The 22,486-nt window shown below is 43.9% G+C and overlaps 1 protein-coding gene across 1 annotated transcript; it reads right to left on the bottom strand.

Annotated features, from left to right (window-relative positions):
- Nucleotides 1–4,927: 4,927 nt before the first annotated feature.
- SKP1 (S-phase kinase associated protein 1) lies at nt 4,928–22,023 on the bottom strand. Its single transcript, XM_004586407.3, has 6 exons — nt 21,868–22,023; nt 19,409–19,505; nt 12,535–12,608; nt 8,415–8,558; nt 6,356–6,496; nt 4,928–5,798 (listed from the first exon to the last, which is right to left on the bottom strand). Exons 2-6 carry the CDS (start codon nt 19,503–19,505, stop codon nt 5,763–5,765), a joined length of 492 nt encoding a protein of 163 aa, XP_004586464.1. The 5' UTR covers nt 21,868–22,023; the 3' UTR covers nt 4,928–5,762.
- Nucleotides 22,024–22,486: the final 463 nt, after the last annotated feature.

The raw sequence follows: 22,486 nt of genomic DNA, 5'->3' as shown, positions 1-22,486 counted from the left end.
TTTATAAACAAAGTTGTCTTCCAGAGTAGTATCTATTTAAAGTAGGTCACTTGAGTCTTAATCCCAGGCTGGCTGCTTCCTGGGAGAGTACTCACACCATTGTCTGGACATCTGTCCCATTTTAAAGAATTTTCCTCTGGCTACTGGCCTGTTTGCTTCTAAAAACTACATTCTCCCCAGGGCTCATGCAAGACTGGGCGGCTGCATCTGATATGACATCTCATTTACAGTACACAGGGTACCTGAACAATGTACCCTCTGTGTGTCTTGGGGATAGAGGGAGTTCCAAAGGCCTTGGGCAACTTTGTAATAATGAAACCGGGCCTAAGGAAAAATAACCCAACCCCTTCCTTTCTCACAAAGGAGATTCAAATCTCAAATCACAGTGGTGCATTCCTGTGGGGCTACATGGGGTTGAGATTGCAACCCCAAACTCAACTTCAAATATCAGAGTGGTTCCTTTCATGGACAGCTCCGAATTGACCTGAGAGTCAGGATGGGACCACCTGGTCCCCCTTCCATGCTCCTGCACAAGTGGCAGACTTGCTAAAATCCAGCTCCTGAGCCTCCACCTTGTGCTGCTCCCTGCTGTGTGCCTAGGGCTCTCAGTGCAGGAGCACCTTAGCAGGGCCTTCCCTTTTCATCTTTAATTGGAAATTCAGATATACAGAGAAGAATATCTTTTGTCCGCTGATTCATTCCTCAAGTAGCTGCAACAGACGGAGCTGAACCGATCTGAAGCCAGGAGCTTCTTCTAGGTCTCCCACGAGGGTGTAGGGTCCCAAGGCTTTGGGTTGTCCTTGACTGCTTTCCCAGACCACAAGCAGAGAGCTGGATGGGACGTGGGGCCTCCAGAACACAAGCTGGTACCCATATGGGATCCCAGCATGTGCAAGGTGAGGACTTTAGCCACTAGGCTACAGCTGGCCCTTTCCCTTCTAATTTACAACACGCCCTCTGGCCACCCCCCCCAAAGTCTCAGTTCCTTCTGGTTGTGGAGCCCCAGCCTAGCTCAGTTCTGTTTAGCATATCAAAAACCTGGGTAAGAAACCCAAAAGCAAAGCCAAGTGGACTGTTTTTCTACATTCTGTTCCAGAGAAGGCAGGAAAATAGGACAAAGAGCAGAAGGCCACATTTATTTAAACTTGTTTTGTTTGGCCTATACATCAAAATGAAAAATTTGAATTGACTTTTCAAAAGTTAGGCTTCTTCAACTTGATTCAGAGGTCTTTGCAAAGTTTTTAAGATTTATTTTAGTCTGAAACTCCGAGGAGAGAAAGAGCTTCCATGCTCTGATCTAAAGCCTGGAACCAGGAGCTTCCTCAAGGTCTTCCCCGTAACACAGGGGCCCATGGCCTTGTACCATCCCCTAGTGCCATCCCCAGGCACAAGCAGGCAGAGTCAGATTGGGACTCAATCCAGCACTCACACTGGATTCTGGCACATGCAGGTGGAAGATTAGTAAGCTATGCCACCACACCAGCACCAACTTCAAAGCTTTCTAAGGGTTCCTCAGGGCCCAATGAGTTCAAGTTTCTGAAACAGTGCTGTCCACTCAGGCAAACCCCCATTTTTAGGTTGTGGTAATACCCCACAACACAAACTGTCAAAACTAGCTTCTTTGTTCCAGATCTCAGATCCTCCCAGGGTTATCTTTTTAACTCAGCTCCTTGAATTTTTTTTTTTTTTTTTTTTTTTTTTGCTCCTTGAATTCTTAAAAGAATGTCTTGGACACATACAAAACTGCTGTTTTTACCTACTCTGTTTCAAGGCTAGATGTGCGGAGGTGGGCTAATGAGTTGCACCAGCACTTGCAAAGTGAAGGGGCACATCTTTCTCCCATGACAGTGATAGGGCCAATCAACAGGCTAACATACACCATAGCTTGGTTTTACTTTTAAAGCACAAGTGCACAGGCCCGGGCGCAGTAGCCTAATGGCTAAAGTCTTCACCTTGCACACACTAGGATCCCATACGGGCGCTGGTTCGAGTCCTGACTGCTCCCCTTCCCATCCAGCTCCCAGCTTGTGGTCTGGGAAAGCAGCCAAGGATGGCCCAAAGCCTTGGGACCCTGCACCCACGTGGAAGAATCATTAGATTCTGGCTCCTAGCTTCGTATCAGCTCAGCTCAGTCTGTTACAGCCACTTTGGGAGATATTCCTGTCTCTTCTCCTTTCTGTATATCTGATTTTCCATTAAAAAAAAAAAAGTCTTAAAAAAAAATCACAAGTGCAACAATCAACAGGTAAGAAGCCAAAAAACTATCACAAAGGAGTCTTCCTCACTAAAAGCACCTTACTGCAGGCAGAGACATCTCCAGGCATAGCTAGTAATCACCCACATTGGCCAGGCACCTTCTTCCTCTCCCTTGCTCTGCTGGCAAAGTAAAGACCACTTCTTAGTTATGCCCTGTGGTTATCAAGAGGTTTTCCTTTCCTCTCATATGTATACCAATAATTACCGAATATATTAATAATTCATCACCAGTAACCACTTTCCAAGCCCGGACCTATCATCACTTCTCCCCTCTCATGCACTAAAACCACTCTTGGGGACAGGCATCTAGCTTAGAGGCTAAGATGCCCGAGGGGTCAACTTGGAGCTCTGTTCCCCATTCCAGCATTGTGCTAATGCGCATCCTGGGAGACAACAGGTAATGGGCACACTGGGAATCCATACCAAGTTCCTGAGTATCAACCAGTGGATGGGCAAAATTTGTTTCTCAAACAAAACCAAACTTATTTTCCTTACACACCATACCTGTATTTCACAAAGACAACTAAGTTCCCTGTCAGAAATGCACAGCACAGTGCTTCAAGTGGCCTCTGTATTCCACAACTACTAACAGAAAGCACACTGCAGGTGTGCTGTGAAACGGTAGTTACTGTTTCACACTTGCCCACGGCAAAGGCAGGTACAATGACTTCATGCCACAGTGGTTTAAAGCAGAGGGCAGGAGTGGGGACATCACTAAAGACTAAGGTCTGTCTGCTGTGGATAATGGGAAAGGACCGTGCACTCCAAGTGACAACCTACAAAACCTGTTAAAATAGTGTAGATAGATATATACAAGAACACTGCAAACTAGGAAAAACATGTTTCAGCCAACTTGAAAAGGGCTTAATCCACGCTCATGACTTAGTGGGTACACAATGGCCATGAATGACCTATTTTCTCTTTGATGAGTGATCTTAACTTTTACATTAAAGATGTTATGGTTTATTTAAAGACTACAGCCACAGTGTACATAAAGCCAAGAATACAACAAAAGCATTAGCTATGCTGTCCATTCAACTTCTCTGAAGATCCTAGTATTTTTTTTTAAAGATTTATTTATTTTTATTTGAAAGGCAGATATACAGAGAGGAAGACCTTTCATCCGTTGATTTACTCCCCAAGTGGCCGCAATGGCCATAGCTGTGCCAATCTGAAGTCAGGAGCCTTCTTCCTCTCCGTTGGGGACCACATGGATGCAGGGTCCCAAGACTTTGGGTCACCCTCAACTGCTTTTCCCAGGCCACAAGCAGGGAGCTGGATGGGAAGCAGCGTCGCTGGGATTTGAACTGGCATCTATATGGGATCCCAGTGTGCAAAAGCACACTGTGCAAAGCAAGGACTTTAGCCACTAGGCTCCCACGCTGGGCCCAAGATCCCAGTATTTCTAACAATTCTTGATGGTCACACAAATCTGAGTTGGCAGTGACAAGCAGATACTTCCTTCACAAACTGAACAGAGCACACATTAGACATCCTGGGCTTTCCATGAAGACTGGTGCATGGGCAATATGATACTGCCCAAAGTATTTAAGATTGAACTTTTGTAATGGCAACTGGCAGTTCTACACCAAAACAGGACCAATGGAAAACAAGCTTATTTTTGGAGAGTGAGGCAATCAGCCACAAAACTGATCACGAGAGTCAGCAAACTTTCATAAAATGCAAGAGAGGGCCGGCTGTACCCTAGCGGCCAAAGTCCTCACTTTGCACACACAGGGATCCCATATGGGTGCCAGTTTGTGTCCCAGTGGCCCCACTTCCCATCCAGCTCCCTGCTTGTGGCCTGGGAAAGCAGCCAAGGATGGCCCAAAGCCTTGGGACCCTACACCTGCATGGGTACCTGGAGGCTCCAGGCTCCTGGCTTCGGATCAGTACAGCTCCAGCAGTTGCGGATGTTTGGGGAGTGAATCAACGGACAGAAGATCTTCCTCTCTCTCCTCCTTTCTGTGTAACTGACTTTTCAATAAAAGATTTATTTTAAAAAAATTAGCTGACTTTACTTAAAAAAGAAATGCAACAGAGTAAACAAGCTAGGCTCTTTAGCTAAAGACAGTCTATGAGTTTACTTAGCAACCTTTAAGGTCATTTTTAGCTCCAAGATAAAAACCATGCTTAGGATCAGCTTTCACCCACACATGTAATTTGCTGTCTTTGGTACAACAGAACGGGAACTCTGATATATGAACTTTTCTGTTAAAGTAAATTTGGGACAACCGAAAGGTGAAGGCAACTACTGTGAACAGCTCATAGCAAATAAACAGAATACAATAAAGCTGTATGTAATACAATATTAAATGAAAAGAAAAATAGGGGGGATGGACACAAGAAGGAAATGCAAAAAAAAAAATTCCATAAAAATGTCTGAGAGTATCTTATATCATAAAAGTTTTCAATTTATTCTACTGCAGGGAGGAAGATGAAAACAGAAGTAGAGTCTGTATTAAGAACTGAGGCACCATCTCTGGTTAACCTTAGTCACAGGAATTAGGAGAGGGAATCCATCAGTAGCTTACAGGTGGGTCCCTCAGCAGCCTTCAGTGAGCTACAACATGCCCTGCCTAACAGTCTTTCCATGTTACACATACACAAACATTAAACCATTTAATGTTAAGTGACCAAACACATTTTAAGTCCACAAAAGCAAACTAAATACTGTCTATCATAACTTACTTTTATTGAAAGTTATCTCACATTCATAAATGACATTTTCTGGATTCTGCCACATATTTTAACGTTAAATGTTATTTTTGACATGCAAGTAGAGTGAAGAGTGTTCCCCACGTGGGAAGAGATTATAAAAAGATGACATACCACTTGAATTAAATGTCTTTTTTAATTGAAAAGCTAACAAACTAGTTACACCCCTATCCCCCCCCCCCCAAAAAAAAACCCATAAACCAGGTAGTGACTGAGACAACATGTTCAAAGCTGAGCGGATTAAAGTAAGAGCAGGTCCTCAGATGCAACTGAGGGAGCCCAGCTCCATACAGCTGAGTCAGCCTCAGGGGCACCGACAGACCACACAACTGGGAGACATCCTGACAGCCCCACTCAGAACACTGACTGCAAACAGCCTCTTTTCAGTATCCAACTCATGAATAAAGATATTTTCTTCATTCTTTTTCAGAAAACTTCTTGAAAGTTGTTTTATTTACAATGCTAACTTTTAAAAGTTCACTCAAGTTAACTGACAATAAACTAGGCAGAAATGGCTTTAGAAGAGGGAAAGCCCAAAATGTCACTTTCTATCAAGAACCCACGGTTGTTCAGAGAAAAGAAAACAGGAACTTTCGATCATACTAGAGGAAACTCAGGTTTGGAATCTGTACTCAAACTACACATGCAGTGAGGACAATATTCTGCTAGAACAAATGATTTGCTGCTGCATTTGTCTACTGTTTGCCTAATATTAACAATTATAAACAGAGCAGTGCAACTAGTATTTGGAACAATCCTTACAATGTTACAGTGTCAGGCACAACATTTCACTTCTCTTCACACCACTGGTTCTCTTTGCGTACCTAGAAGACAAAGATATAAGGAAGCACCTTACTTGATTACTCTTTCCTAAGATGTGTGAACACTGCCGACTGCTGAGCAGCCTGTGAGTTGGGACAGCAAACTGGAAAATAAGAAACACCAGGCTAATACTTTACTTTCTGATGCCCTGACTGCATGTCCAGTTTGTCACTTTGTCCTACTGGCAGCAAGTCCATTTAGATCATTCACATAATTTCTGTGTGTAGCCATGTCAGCAAAATCATTCTGATCTATGCACTCACAAAACTTCTCATTCACTAAGTTACTTGGATGTATCCTGGCATACATTTACAGAGAGGGCCTGCTTTCCTGAAATCAAATACATATGGAATGCATTAAAGTGCTAAGTATTAAAACTAATGACCTGATGAAAGCAAAAGAGCACCTTTTGTTGAAGATTAAAGTTGCTTTCAGAAGAGCAGTGTCTTCTAAGCATAGCTGCTCAAGTGCCTCAGATTCCATGCTGCACACACTGCCGGCCTTGCAGGTCAGCGGTCTCAGCCTCTGACACAGTGTGGGTTGACGGTGTGCTACCTACCTGGGCTTCTTCTTCTTCAGTGAAGTCGTTCTTTATATTGAAGGTCTTGCGGATCTCCTCAGGGGTCTTTCCCTTGATCATGTTGGCAACAGTCTTGCATGTAACATCAAGCAAACCTTTGATGTCTAAGTAGTTTGCAGCCTATAGGATGAGAGTTGTTTTCATTAAACCTTATGTAATGTTTTGAAATATATCCGAAGTTATTAACAATTTACCAGCTTAAAATGCTGATTGATTCTAAAAAATCCAAAGACTACAGTTAGCCCTACTTATCTGTGAACTCTACATCCACAGATTCAACCAACCGAGGACAGAAATATATTTAGAGAAAAAACAACTGCATCTTCACTAACACCTACTTTCTTATTCCACAAACCTGACAGAGAAACAACTGTTTACAATACATTTATTAAGACAATATAACAAGAGCACTTTGTTATTTGGAACCAAATCCCACACAGACAGAAAGGGACAATTATAAATCACACTAACTTTTCTGTGAAAAATTAGATATTTTTGTATGTACTGTTTCTGCTGTTTGCTGTAATGTGGAATCTTTGTGCCGCCTTAAGCTAACTACATGGTACACTAGCCCATCCTTGGACCACAGCCTCACCTACTTCGTGTGTGCATGCAGAGATATGTATATGTATATGTATATCTATATGTATATGTATATGTACATGCATGCAAGCACCACATGCCAGGCCCCAGCAAAAACAATTATCCAAGGCTCTGTAAAAAGCGAATGTTTTGCTCTATTAACTTCTTATGTGTTTATGTTGTCTATTTTAGCAAGTTTTGTCTTCAATACTTGAATTCTTCCGGTGAAGTTTAACTGAGGCTTAAGGTGTAAGCTTAACTCATTTCAAACTTTCTAACAGATGTTAAATGCTATCAACAGCTCTAAATATTCCTTTAGCTGTACTCCACAATTCATTAATGTGTTTACTTCCATCTGGTACAAAATACTAAGTTTTTAATTTTTTTCTGTGAAAATTTCCAATTTCAAAAATTTGTACAATGATCCTGACATTCTACTATTGACTTCTAATGCCACTGAGGAGAGAGAACACATTTTGTATCATTTAAATGGTATGTTTTATGGCCCAGAACATGGTCTATAATGTGAATACACTCTTGGATATGTTCGGCTGTCATTAGACATGTGCCAATATGTTCATTAAAACAAGTTCATCAATACTGTTACTCAAGTGCGCTATAGCCTTACTGATTTCCTATGTATTCTAATTCTTAAGAAACAGGTACTGAGTATGGCGTGCTAGCCTAGGGGCTAAAGTCTTCACCTTGCATCTGCCAGGATCCCATATGAGTGCCAGTTCTAATCCTGGCAGCTCCACTTCCCATCCAGCTCCCTGCATGTGGCCTGGGAAAGCAGTCGAGAACAGTCCAAAGCCTTGGGACCCTGTACCCACATGGGAGATTCGAAAGAGGCTCCAGGATCCTGGCTTTGGATTGCGTCAGCTCCAGCAGTTGCAGTCACTTGGGGAATGAATCAGTGGACGGAAGGATCTTCCTTTCTGACTCTCCTCCTTTCTGTATATCTGACTTTCCGATAAAAATAAATATAGAAAAAAAAAGTGGTGGCTTTACATGCTATTCTACCGTGCTGGCTACAAATTAAAAAAAAAAAAAAAAAAACAGGTACTGAAATCTGTGATAGAAGATTTTCCTATTTCTCCTTTGAAGCTTACTAATTTTTGCTTCCATTTTTGGAAGTTTTGCTTATAGGTAGATAAATGTTATCTACAAGGATGTTAGCATTATGAAATAACTGATACCTCAGTAACATTTAAAGTTAAATACGAACATATGGATTTAAATAAATTAACAGACAGAAGATCTTCCTCTGTCACACCTCCTGTGTCTTTCAATTTCCAATCAAAATAAACCTTTATTAAAAATGAACTGAAATGAATAAATAACACATTAGATTGAAATTCAAAACCTTAAACGTCAGTATTAATGAATATAGCAAATTTAGTTAGAAGAAATGATAAAGACTGGAATACAGCTATATTACATATTAAAAACATACCAGAATAAGCTCAAAAAGTGTTCCTTGGTCAACTTTCAGAAATTCTTGGTCCCAAACAGGGATATCATCTGTTCGTTTTTCTTTGTTCTCATCATCTTCAGGAGGAGGGGGGTCATCCTTGTGGTGGGTGCACCACTGAATGACCTACAACAACAAAAGTTCATTCCTGTGCAGTATTTTATTACAAAGTACTCTTTCCCCTACTGGGGCAACATTACATCTACACCAGGATAAGAACCAGGACAAAAATTAATAGGTAAGCATGAAAGCAAAAATGATCTCAAAAACTCTTTATAATCCTACATGGTACAAGGTCTTATTAGTCAAAAGGAAACCATGCACGCCATGCACTGAGGGGTAGGGGATGAAACCAACTCATGAGACTCCAGCCTCCTGGATCAGACTGCCAACTCCAGTGCCGACAGCTCCGCTTCCCAGCCAATGCCCTGCTAACGCACCTAGGGATACGGCAGAACACAGCCCAAGTGCTCGGGCCCCTGCTACACATGAGGGAGCCACAGACAGAGTCCCAGGCCCATCTGGCCGAGCCCCAGCTGTCTCAAACTCTTTGGAAGTGAACCAGAAGGCATATCTCCATATATACATATGACTTGTAAATAAAATGGAAATCAAGTTTTATGACAGTTTAGTTGGTTGCTGGGGTCTCCCTTCCTCCTCAACCAAGTTCCCTCCCCTCCAGTCTCACAATAGCTGTCTTTCATGATTTTTCCCAAGTCCATCATGCTGCCGCTCACTCTGTCACTTCATACTTACCCGTACCTTCTGTACAATGACTTTGTGATGTAATTCATTAATTGATCATCCATAAGAAACTGATTGTTTATAATTATCTGAGATGGTCAATGTCCCTTTTATCAATGTTATTGGTACTATCCATGAATAACAAAGATCTAGTCCTCATTGTACCTCCATTAGGGCCCTGGGACACAAGAATGAACTCATAGCAAAATGACTGACCGTCTCCTACATAGAAATCAAGTTTTTAAAGACAAGTATAGCTAATAAGCAAAAGAAATCTGAATACCCAAACACTAGGGAATGTTCAACTTCATTAGACATAAAAACACCAGTCACACTACTATCGACTCCCAAAGACCAAAATAATCCAAATTCAGAACTCAATGGTATTAATTGTTTGCAACAGTATACAGTACTCATACTCACAGTATAAACTGGTACTAACCTCTCTGAAAATTCTGACAGTTATCTAGAATGTGCAAATATGTGCATGTGTTTAAGAAAAAAGCTGAGTCTGGTGCGGTAAGCCTAACAGTTAAGTTCTCGCCTTGCAACTGCTGGCATTCCATATAGGCGCCAATTCATGTCCTGGTGGACCCAATCCCATCCAGCTCCCTGATTGTGGCCTGGGAAAGCAGTTAAGGATGGCCCAAAGCCTTGGGACCCTGCAGCCACATGGGAGACCCAGAGGCGGCTCCAGGCTCTGGATGGGCGCAGCTCTGACCTTTGCAGCGCTTGGGGAGTAAATCAACAGACGGATGATCTTCCTCTCTGCATATCTGACTTTCCAATAAAAAAAAAAAAAAAAAAAAAAGGGACAGCGGCTGCCACAGCCACACTGGGGTTTTTGTTTTAAATTAGTCGATCAACTGATCTGAAAGACAAAGAAAGCATCCGAGAGAGAGGGAGAGACAAAGACCTTGCATCTCCTGGTTCACTCTGCAAATGGCTTCAACAGCCAGGACTGAGCCGGGGTGAAGGCAGGGCCAGGAACTCCATTCTGGTCTCCTACATGAGTGGCAGAGACGCAAATTCTCTAATCAGGATGTCATTTAGGTGTCTGTCTATCAGCTACTTACTTATAAAAATTGTGGCTAATTCTGGCTCAAGCTTTGGAATTTCAAAATTGAAGATGAGATGATCTCAACTGGTTCAACCAACTGATGAGGTCAGAGGATGGCAACAGCAGAGCACGTGAGGAGAAACAATCCCACAGCAAGTCAGGATGTGCAGTGTGCTTATCATCAGCTCCTACGATCAGCTCCCAAAGCAGTAACTTCCTTCCAAGAAAGGCACTGTGGCATACGAGTCAAGCCCCCCACAATGGAGTGCTTGGTTTGATTCCTGGCTCCTTCACTTCTGACCTAGCTTCCTGCTACATTGCATCCTACTAGACAGCAGGTGACAGCTTAGATACTTGGGTCCCCAACCATCCATGTGGGAGACCTGCATTGAGTTTGGGAGGTTCTGGTTCAATCTGACCCAGACCTGGAAGATACACACATATGGGGACCAAGCCAGCAGATAGAAGCTATATATTCATCTTTTTTCCAGCCTCCCTCTGCCTGAGGCTCCCTCTGCCTGAGGCTCTTGCCTTTTTTTTTCTCCCCAAATATATATTTGTTATTATTGGAAAAGCAGATCAATTAATGGAGAGAAGGAGATACAAAAAGAGCTTCCATGTGCTGGTTCACTCCCTTAATGGCTGCATCAGCCAGAGCAAAGCTAATCCAAAGCCAGGCACCAGGAGTTTCTTGCTAGTCTCCCATCCATTCCCACACAGGATTCCAAAGCTTAGAAAACATCCTCTAATGCTTTCCTAGGTGATAAGCAGGGAGCTGAATAGAAGTGGGGCAGTCATGAATCAGTGGCCATACGGGGATCCCCAGGTTTGCAAGGTGAGGATTTAGCCATTCAGCCATTGCACCAGGCCTGAAACTATGCCTTTCAAATAAAAAAAACCTTTAGAAAAAATCATCTTCTCTATTGGATACTCTCACCTGCCATGCCCTTTCACATAGAATGAAAACAAAACAAAACTTTAAAAATGTTTTGCAATAAGAAAAGTCAGGGCCAGTGCAACAATGTTGGTTTAATCCGCCTGTAGCACTAACATCCCATTTGGCCACCAGTTCTAGTTCCAGTTGCTCCACTTCCTATCTAGCTCCCCACTGATGGCCTAGGAAAGCGACAGAAGATGACTCGAGTCCTGGGGACCCTGGCACCAGAAGCTCCGACTCCTAGCTTCGGACTGGCCTGGTTTCAGCTGTCACAGCTTGACAAACAGAAGACCTCTCTCTGTAACTCTTCCATACAAGCAAGAGTAATAAATCCTTAAAAAAAAAGCCATTGTTTGACTTCACAGGACACCACTTAGGAGTCCAGTGCCATGGTATAATATTCTAGCCTCTGCCTGTGGCACTGGCACCCCACATGAGTGCTGGTTCATACCCTGGCTCTTCCACTTTCAATTCTAATTCAGTTGCCTGCTACTGCACCTGGAAAAGGTTTCCTAAGTCCATGGGACCCTGTACCACATGGAAGATCAGGAACAAGTTCCTGGGTCCTGGCTTCAGACTGGCCCAACTCCTGCTGTTGTGGCCATTTGGGGAGTGAACTAGCAGATAGAAAAGCTTTGTAACTCTGCATTTCAAATAAAAAATCAATCTTTAAACAAAAGTTAAGGGACTGCTGTTTGACTTCACAATTAAAACATCACTTGTGGTGCCCAACGTGGTAGCCTTGCATGTGCCAGGATCCCATATGGGTGCCAGTTTTAATCCCGGCAGCCTTACTTCCCACCCAGCTCCTGGCCTGTGGCCTGGGAATGTAGTCAAGGACGGCCCAAAGCCTTGGGACACTGCATCCGAACAGGAGACATGGAAGAAGCTCCTGCCTCCTGGCTTTGGGTTGGCTCAGCTCCAGCCATTGCAGTCCTTGGGGAGTGAACCAGTGGATGGAAGATCTTTCTCTCTATATATCTCTCTTCCAATATAAAACAAATCTTTAAAAACATTTTAACCAGTAAATTCTAACATTCCTGAATTATTCATATTCAATTAATACATTTTCAAGCCAAATAGTTCAGTGACATGAGCTCAAGTGTGTACATATACAAACAGAAAGGTAAACATAGATATCCCAATAAAATGCATACCAGAATGAAGTCAAATGTGTCTTCAATTTATTCAGGAATTTCTGGTCTAAAATATATTACCTACTTTTCCCACCTGATCAGGATTATATGCTATATATAGAACAGAAAGAATGCAAGCATGTAAAAGGATTTAACCAAAAGCTAAGTTCATTCAAATGTTTAAATGACCTCAACTATAAATATTAAACTCTTGAAAGACCTTACCTTTTTTAATATTGCTGCATTAACATTTGGTAGAGGAACTGGGTCATCATCTCCTTCATCATCCATTCCCAAATCTGAGAAAACAAGAGAGGTGCCATTACTTTCTAACTCCTTTAATACTGTAACCAGAGTATGCCTCAAACAACTTGCAACATGTTGTACAAAAGTATCTTACTGGGTTTGGCACAGTAGCCTAGTGGCCAAAGTCCCTGCCTTACATGCTACAAGATCCCATATGGGTGTGCCAGTTCGTGTCTCAGCTGCTTCACTTTCATTCTAGCTCCCTGCTTATGGCCTGGAAAAGCAGTTCAGGACGGCCCAAAGCCTTGGGACCCTGCACCCACATGGGAGACCCAAAAGCAGCTCCTGGCTTCGGATTGGCTCAGCTCTGGCCACTGTGGCCACTTGAGAAACAAAAGGAGCGGATGCAAGAGGTTTAATTCTGACTTACCAATAAAAATAATTCTTAAAAAAAAAAAAAGGGAGGTGCGTCTGGCGCGATGGCCTAGCAACTAAAGTTCTCACCTTGAAAGTGCCAGGATCCCAAATGGGCGCTGATCCTAATTCCTTCCCATCTAGTTCCCTGCCTGTGACCTGGGAAAACAGTCGAGGACGACCTAAAGCCTTGGGACACTGCACCCACTTGGGAGACCTGGAGGAAGCTCTGGGTTCCTGGCTTTGAACTGGCTCAGCTCCAGCCAATGCAGCCCTTGGGGAGTGAACCATCGGATGAAAGATCTTTCTGTCTTCCCTCCTATCTGTACATCTGCCTAATGAAAATAAATAAATCTTAAAAAAAAAAAAAGAAAATATACTTTACTAAAAACAGTTGTCTTATATGCATTTGGTTTCTGGTTCCCAACAACAGATCCATGAAACACCCTCAACTACGAAAGCTGTGCAAATATATAAACATACAGTTCCGGTCTATGGCTATACCAGCCTGAACATGCCCAACCTCACCCCATACGGTGAGGGAAAAAACAAAAAACAAAAAACCAACCGTAATTATATTTGAGTTTAAACAGTGGGGCATCCACCCAGGAAAAAAATTCTGAAGCTGACTCTGCACTGTTCACACAATCGTTTTTCACACGATTTTCTTTTGAAAGAATACATTTAGAAAAGGAAAGCAACAAAAGTTATCCCAAACAAAAACAAGATAGGCTATTTTGTTAACACTGGTATGATCTCAAAAACAGTTTAATAAGAGTGCTATTAAAAAACAACAACAACAACAAAAAACCCCGTTGCTTTACTTGAGTTACAGAGAGAGGTTTTCCATCCGCTGTTTCACTCCCCAAATGGTCACAATGGCCACAGCAGGGTTGATCTGAAGCCAGGAGCCTCTTCTGCTCCCTGCTTGTGGCCTGGGAAAGCAGTGTGAGACACCTGGATGAAGCTCCTGGCTCCTGGCTCCAGATCTGCGCCGCTCCGGCTGTTGTGGTTGCTAGGGGAGTGAATCATATGACGAAGATCTTTCTGTATCTTCTCCTCCTTGTATATCTGATTTTGCAATAAAAATAAATAAATCTTCACACACACAAAAAAAAATTCAGTGTCCAAGCACTCAAGCTGTCTTCTGCTGGTTTCCCAGGCCACTGTTAGCAGGGTGCTGATCCGAATTGGAGCAGCTGGTGCTTGAAATAGCACCCATATGGTATGTTGGCCTGGTATGTCACCACAGCCTCCAAAATTAAAAAAAATTTTTTAAAGGCATGTATACAAAGACAGATGTTCTGTAAATAAGAGTAGGACTGTGTTTATGTGTTTATTTCAAACATCTTCAGACAGATACATCAGAAGCTCTCTACCTACTAAAATTGAAGAGAACATGGGTTGAGGGACTTACATTCAACATTTCAACTTTCAGGCCATTTATCACATACATATTATCCCTAACACTGACTTGCCAAGCTTCTCTGTTACAAAGGTCTAATTTTTAGATTCTCAATTGGCTGTTATCCATGATGCAGACATGGCCACTGCTGAGTCCAGTCTCTATATACATCAGGTACTCTTCCACACACTGCAGTCAACAACAGACACAGGATGGAGCAATCGCTGCCAGTTTTAAAGACTTACTTATCTGAAAGGTAAAGAGACAGAGAGGAATATCTTCATCCACTGGTTCTCTCTCCAGATGGCTGCAACAGTTGGAGGTGGGCCAGTCCAAAGGGAGGAGCTTCTTCTTGCCTCCAATGTAGCTGGAAGGGCCCAAGCACTCGGGCTAACTCCACTAGTTTCTCAGGTGCATTAGCAGGGAGCAGAATAGGAAGTGCAGCAGCAGAGACTTGAACCAGTACCCATATGGGATGGCAGCACTGCAGGCACCAGTTGTACACGCTATGCTACACTGTGTACACAATTTTAAATTAAATAATTTTGAATTGCCGAGGGACTAGCACAACAGCACAACATGTTGATCCTTCACCTGCTGTGCTGGCATCCCATATCGGCACCAGTTTGTGTCCCAGCTGTTCCACTTCCCATCTAGCTTCTTGCATGGAACCTGGGAAGCCACAGAGGATGGTGAGTGCCCTTGAGCCTCTGCACCCACATGGGAGGCCTGGAGGAAGCTCCTGGCTTCAGAACAGCTTACTTCTGGCCATTGCAGCCATTTGGGAAGTACAATCAGTGGGTGGAAAACCTTCTCTGTCTGTAAAACTGCCCTGCAAATAAAAATACATGTTAAAAAAAAAAAAAAAAGGAAACGATTTTTAAAACTGCACTTGGTACCCTGTTGAGAAGATGGAATGTGCAGGCATATCTCGTCCAGTCCAGCAGCACTAACAATGTAAGGCAGAGTAAAGGGGAAGAGCAAGTAACAGGCGCTAGATCACCAAGTATGCAGCCAACACTCCTAACACAAAAGTGATTGCACAAGGTTGGTAGCCAACAAGGAAATAAAAAATGGTAAAATTCTGCATGTGTTTTAATAGTCAACAACTTACAAACCAAACAGAAGCATTATGTAACATGAAAGGAGTCAGGGAATATAAGTTTATGATGTGAAAGGGATGGAGCTAGCACTGGAACTGTCACTGATAACGCAAAGTCTTCCAGAAGTGCTGTTTTTAGCAGAGGGGAGCAAGAGCTCTAATGTGGTATATTCATCACACATCCAACGGTGGTTCTACATAGGAAGTTAAAAAATGAAGAGACATCAAAACTTAGTCTGGGAACTGCTGTACAAAGTTGATAAAATGTGAAAATGTGACCAGTGAGCTGAATACAGATACAGTACAGAGACCCAAAGAATAAGCCCTAAGGAATGGCAGGTTTGAAAGATGAAAAACAAGGCTTACTGAGTGAAATCCAACAACAGATGGCACTTCTGGGGCAGTGAGTTAAGCCACCACCTGCGATACCAACGTCAAAAAGCAGCATTTCTACACTGGTCTGAGACCTGCTGCTCCACCTCTGATCCAACCTTCTGCTGATGTGCCTGGAACAGCAGAAGATGGCCCAAGGCCTTAGCCCCCTGCACTCACATGTGAGAGCTGGATGGAATTTCTGATACCTGGCCCAGCCTGGCCCTTCTGACCACTTGGGGGAGTTGACCAGCAGATCAAAGACTGAGCTCTCTTCTCCTTACCCTCTCTCCTTCTGTAACTGTCTTTCAAATAAAACACATAAATCTTGAAATACAAAAAAGAAAAAATACAATGGAAACCAGGTGAAGAAGAGAATGATCGAGCATCAAATGCTCTCAACAAGCGAGGAAAGAACTGAAAACAGACAAGGTAACTAATGACAGAGCTCACCGAGCTCAACAAGCACCTCTAATGGATGGGTACAGACCAGAGCACATCTTTTTCTACATGGCTGGATTCACCGAGTCATCCTCCCCTCCCCCTTCCACGCATGTCCCCTATTCCCATTTCAGCTTACAGTAAACCACAAGGGACCAGCACTGTGGTGTAGTAAACTAGCCCACTGGCTCAGCTCTGGTCATTGCTCTTTTGGGGAGTGAACTAGCTGAAGTAAGATCTGTCTCTCCATAAAACTGACCTTCCAAATAAAAGTGAGTCTATAAACAATTTACTAAGATCATTATGGATGTAAAAGACTACCTCTCTCCAGCATTTAAGACTAACTATGCAAAATGTTTTGCCTTTGGACTAAACGCACAAGTAGCAAGTCTTTTAAACTATGTAATTTCAGTCCTGGCACCGTAGCCGAGCGGCTAAAGTCCTTGCCTTGCACAGGCCAGGATCCCATACGGGCGCCGGTTCTAATCCCAGCAGCCCCACTTCCCATCCAGCTCCCTGCTTGGGGTCTGGGAAAGCAGCCAAGAACGGCCCAAAGCCATAGGACCAGGACCCTGCACCCGTGTGGGAGACCTGGAAGAGGCTCCTGGCTCCAGATTGGCTCAGCACCGGCTGTTGTAGTCTTTTGGAGAGTGAAATCATCGGACAGAAGATCTGTCTCTCCTCTTCTCTGTATATCTGACTTTCCAATTAAAAAACAAACAAACAAAAAACTATGTAGTTTTAAGGACTTCTGGAAGACATCTGGATCCTGATAGCACATTCTGAACCTGAACAAATTAGCCATCCACAAGTATGCATGTCAAGATTTTCACTTCTCACTGTAACGTAAAACTAAGAGCCAAAGATACTGCAAAATGCAAAACAGGGAAAGCACTACGTTGCAGAGTCAAGAAAGACTAATATTCAAAGGGCTAGACTCTCATATAAGCTACTGGTGGGGAAGATAAAGTCATTCACCCCTACCTGCAAAAGCTATACTGGGAAAAAAAATTCATCTCCTGTTTCCTACCAGTGCACTCACTGCCTGATCAACTATGGAATGAAGAACCTTCAGCGAGCCCTCTGTTAAGACTGGCAAATGCTTCTTGGAAGCAATACAAGAAGGGAACTGGATGGGAAGCAGAGCTGCCAGGATTAGAACCGCCGTCCATATGGGATCCCGGCATGTGTAAGACACGCACTTCAGCCGCTAGGCTACTGCACCAGATCCAACTTTTCTATTCTTAACAACCTGGCCCTAACCCTTACGTTCTTCCACAGCTGTATTCCCATAATTCATCAGGGAAGGCAAATCTACCTTCAGCAGTCTTTTTAGGACCAAGAGCCACACAAATCAACAGCGTGGTACAGATCTTTGCAAGAAAACTCATTTTTTACTATACAAATATATTATCAGAATCCCCACTACAAACTTGATTTTCACTTTATCAAAGCACATCCAGCATACTTTATCTCAAACATCCTGATCACACTGTATGTGACGTATCACTTCACTGATGCCACACACTGTCATCTCGGGAGTAACACCAGGCAGGATGCTCCCACGGTGTCACTCAGCACATGACTGCATGTGCGGACTGGACTCTGCAGCCGTCCACCTTGCTCTGCATCTGGTCCCCCTTTTGTTCATACACTATTCCAAAGATCACACTCCACCATCGTTTTAACCAACACGGTTACTGCTTGGCCCATACCCTTCCCCTCATTTAAGCATTTCTAAGTCACAGCCATTCCCTACTTAAACATCTCTGATATTTAAGTACCCAAGAGCATTCTTACTACTCAGTTTTTTTTTTTGTTTTTTTTTTTTTGATTCTAGACATTGAACTGCAGGTCTGCATACACCATTAATGACCACTCCAACAAGAGTGATGCATGTTAGCTAGTGATTTTCCAAATTTTTAGGACTTTTTTTTTCCTTTACTTTGTTGGGCTGCCCATACACTTTGCAGCAATTTTAGAGAAATAAAACAAATGAGAAAGGTTACTAAAATAAAATACATGTGTATTTATCTATACAGCTTACCCTTCAGAGCTTACTCCTTTTCCGGCAAAGAGTAAGCTGGGAAAGCTGTGCAGGATGCTCTTCGCTCCGTGTCCCTGACTGGTGATCACACAGCAAGGCAGTGCCTTTTCCAGAGGCTTGCATTGCTGTCAAGAATTCCAAACAGGAGCTAGCAGAATGGCATACAAGCTAATTCTCTCCCTTGGAGCATCGGCATCCCATATGGATGCCAGTTCTGTCCACCTGCTCCACTTCCCATCCAGCTCCCTGCTTGTGGCCTGGGAAAGCAGTTGAGGATGGCCCAAGCCCTGGGAACCAGGACCCACATGAAAGACTCAGAAGAAGCCTCTAGCTCCTGGCTTTGCATCAGCTCAGCTCCAGCCATTGTGGCCATTTGGGGAGTGAATCAGCAGATAAAAGACCTCCCTGTCTCTTTTTCTGTAAAATCTGCATTTCAAATAAAAATTGATTTAAAAAATGTTTCAAATAGCTCTTTCAAGTATGAGGCTTGGAAGTCATTTCAGTATGTGTTGGCCAATTAATAAAAAAGATTTACTTATTTTTTTTATTGGAAAGTCAGATATACAGAGAGAGAAAGAAAGATCTTCCGTCTGCTAATTCACTCCCTAAGTGGCTGCAAAGGCCAGAGCTGAGCTGAATTGAGCCGAACCAATCTGAATCCAGGAGCCAGGAGCCTCTTCCAGGTCCACCATGCGGGCACAGGGTTCCAAGGCTTGGGCCATCCTTACTGCCTTCTCAGGCCACAAGCAGGGCAGGGAGCTGTAAAGGAAACAGGGTCATCAGGATACTAACCAGCACCCCTATGGGATCCTGTCACATGCAAGGCAAGAACTTCAGCTATTAGGCTACCACACCGGGCCCTCACCTATTGTTTTTATCCATTTAATTTAATAAAGAAACAATCTTGCTAATCCAAATAACGCAGAAAAGATGATCTGATTCAGAACAATGCAATTCATACTTTGTAACTGTAAACTTTACCCTTCATACTCTTAATATTCAAAGCATCACTATTTACATACTTTTTCCTGCTCACTCCCACCAAGCTCCTCCAACAAACCTACCAACTTACCTTCCAACATGGTCTTGATAGTTACAGACTGCTTGGCAATTTCCACATCAACTTCAAAAATCTCTCCATCAGAACTCTGCAACTTAATTGAAGGCATCTAAAAAGCGCATTAAAAAATTTGAGAAATATGGCACATACCTGACATGTCATCAGCTACAGTCAGAAGCCTCTAAGTTACTGACCAAAAAATCCAGGACTTTCATGTAATTTGACTGCCTTACAAGTAATTCTACAAATTATCTCCAAAGTTTAACTGCTAAGAAACAAATCCTGTCCTACTGAGCTTACATATGTAACCTTTATTAAGTGCTATCCTTTGGATGCAAAATATGTCTAAAGTAAAATGCATTTGTATGCTTCCTGCCTTTCTGCTCCCACTGAATCGCAACTATTCCATATGACTAGTTAACTTACCACATTTAACCACCTGCAAACGTGGTGGAAGGTCAGCCCAAAAATTACGGAAGGTAACTGTTTCTCCTACAGTAAGATCAACCAGAAATATGTACTCAGAAACAAAGACTAAAACTACATTTGTTCACTTACGTCTGTGCAACAGAGAGAGACTTAGATAAACAGATGTCAATACAGCTTCTTCATCATAAAATTAAGGGTTTAAATTTCAGACGCCTTCATATCCTTCATTACTGATTGACTAGGTGTTCAAGGCCGAGATCTGATAAAATTCCCAAAACAGGGGATTGCTTGGTCCAAAAATGTATTAATTAAACTGAGTCATGGAGAAGGAAATCTCTTACATAAAAATAAGCAATTAACTCAAAGGACCTGGCAAACACTCTGGCAAAAATGTAAGAATTGCTCTCTGTAAGTCTTATCATCTTCAGATTCCTTCAAAGATTGGTTAGGATTAAGGTAAACACTTCACTGTAAAAAAAAAAAGCTGTGTGCTCGCTTCGGCAGCACACGTACTAAAAACTCAGTTCTCTTCAATTTCACTGATACCCTTTCAAAGCTCTGAAAGCATTTATAATCCAATGATGTCACTACTTGCCAAAATAAAATATCTCCAAGACTTTCTGGGTGTGTTATATTAAAAAATAGCATCAATTTTAACGAACATCAAGGTTGGCATTTAAGACATCATCACACTCATTTTGGACTTAAAGACTCAAGACCTCATTACACAACTTAAAATAGTCATTCAGCTTTTTCTAAGACAACTATTCCCATCTCCCAAGCAGACCAGCGATTAGAAGCAGCAAGCAGAAGGCAGGGCCCTGTTTCCCAATCACACACTGGAATATCCGGCTTGCTGCAAGCACCCATGGCGGGAGAGCATTGGATTACACTTTCCAGCTCCCTGCCGGGGGAGCAGCTCGAGGCTCCCCAACAATACAGCAGCCCTCCCAAGAACAAAACAACAGAGGTATCCCCCCAGAAACACAGTGCCACGTAACCCCTGACGTTTCTGTTGTGCTGAGGGTCCAGAGAGCTGATGTTACAGAACCCGGAGTCTTAACAAGGCCAAGTGATCAGATTAAAGCAGAACAACCATTTCATATTTCCCTCAGAATCCCTGACCAATGACATGATGTGCTTAGTCACAGTCCAGTCCATATTAGGTGACCCTGAAGGCAGCCGAGATCTCATTAAGCAGCAAGGAGCCAATCTGTAATCCAACCTCCCCGTTCAAAGAGAACTTTCAGCGTTAGATCAGCATTCAGTGAAAATTTTTAAATAATGCACAGCACTTTGACTCGACAAGCTTCAAAACCATTTTTTTTTCAATTCTTTAGATTTCTGTACATGTATATCGTGGCTGGTTAACTAAATCGAGTCTATCAAATTATAACCAGGCCAAAAAAAAAAAAAAAAAAAAACCGCTGGGTTTTTAAGTGACCCGAAACTCTGCCATATTTTTTTAGACCACAGGGGTGGAGGAGACTGCATTGTTCTATAACACAAACACAACAATCTCCTGGGAAGCTCTAATGAAAAAAAGCCATGTCCCCCAATACCCGTGAAGTCTCCATCAACGGTGAACCGAAGCAGGTGGACTTCCTTTCCCTTTAAAACCCAGGCACCGCGAGCTGTTTTTTCTTTTATTTACAAGAGTTAGGGCCCCTAGAAGTCAAACCACTTATGACGACGCCATCTGCTATGAAAATAGTTCTTTCAGCGACTGCACGCAGTGGCAAAACAATGCAGAAAAAGTCTTCCCACGAACAGCCCCGGTTGGCGCACCCCGGGCAGCTAGAGACGCCGAGCGCAGGGTCGGCACTCCGGGACCTCACAGCCCAGCGGCCCCGGCAGCCCGGAGCCAGGCCGACGGAGAGGCCTGGCAGCCCGGCCCCGCGCAGGCACACCAGGCCGGGGAGAGGCCTTGTGGAGGTGGCCCGGAGAGCCCGACACCGGAGTCCAGCGGGCCCGAGGGAGCGGCCCGCGACGCCGCCGCCTCCACGGCCCCCTTCCCGCCCTCCGCGCAGCCGCCTACTCACGGTGTTTCGAGCTTGTGGACACGGCGGCCTGAGGGACAGGCGGCGGCACCACACGGAAAGGAAGGCGGAGGACAAGACCGCTCGAGCGGCGGCGCGCGGTGGTGGCCTTTATAGGCGCGTGCGCGGGCGCTGAGGACCCTGGGCCCGGGCGTCACACAGCCGGCAGGGCTGGCCGCCGAGACCGCCTGAGTGCAGGCCGCAAAGAGGCGAGGAAGCCGAGGGAGGGGCGGCCGCCCTACCCCGCCTCGGAAGTTCGGCTCGGACCCTCTCTGGAAAGCCGGCCCCGGACACCGGCGGGGGCTCCCTGGCCACCTGGCAGGGTCTTTCAGGCAGAGGCTGTCCGAAGCTGCGTGAAGGACCCAATCCTGAGACGCCTGGCGACAACAAAACGGGGTGTGGGTGTGTCGGCCCTGCGACAGGGAGGTTTTCTCTCAGCTTGCGCGGGCCCGATGAGGCGCGAGAGCGCGCCACCGAAGCAGAGTCAACTGATCCAGCCTGGACTGCCCGTCCCTTTGAAACCTTTGTTTCCAAGTATTTCAAAGAGAACTGAGGGAAAAGGAGAGAGCGAGCGTCCACCCCTGCCTCACTCCCTAAACGGCCCCAACAGCCAGGGCTGGGC

Source organism: Ochotona princeps, chromosome 19, assembly GCF_030435755.1.
Source record: "Ochotona princeps isolate mOchPri1 chromosome 19, mOchPri1.hap1, whole genome shotgun sequence".
In the NCBI taxonomy this organism is placed as follows: domain Eukaryota; kingdom Metazoa; phylum Chordata; class Mammalia; order Lagomorpha; family Ochotonidae; genus Ochotona; species Ochotona princeps.
This window is presented reverse-complemented; position numbering and strand designations above follow the sequence as displayed.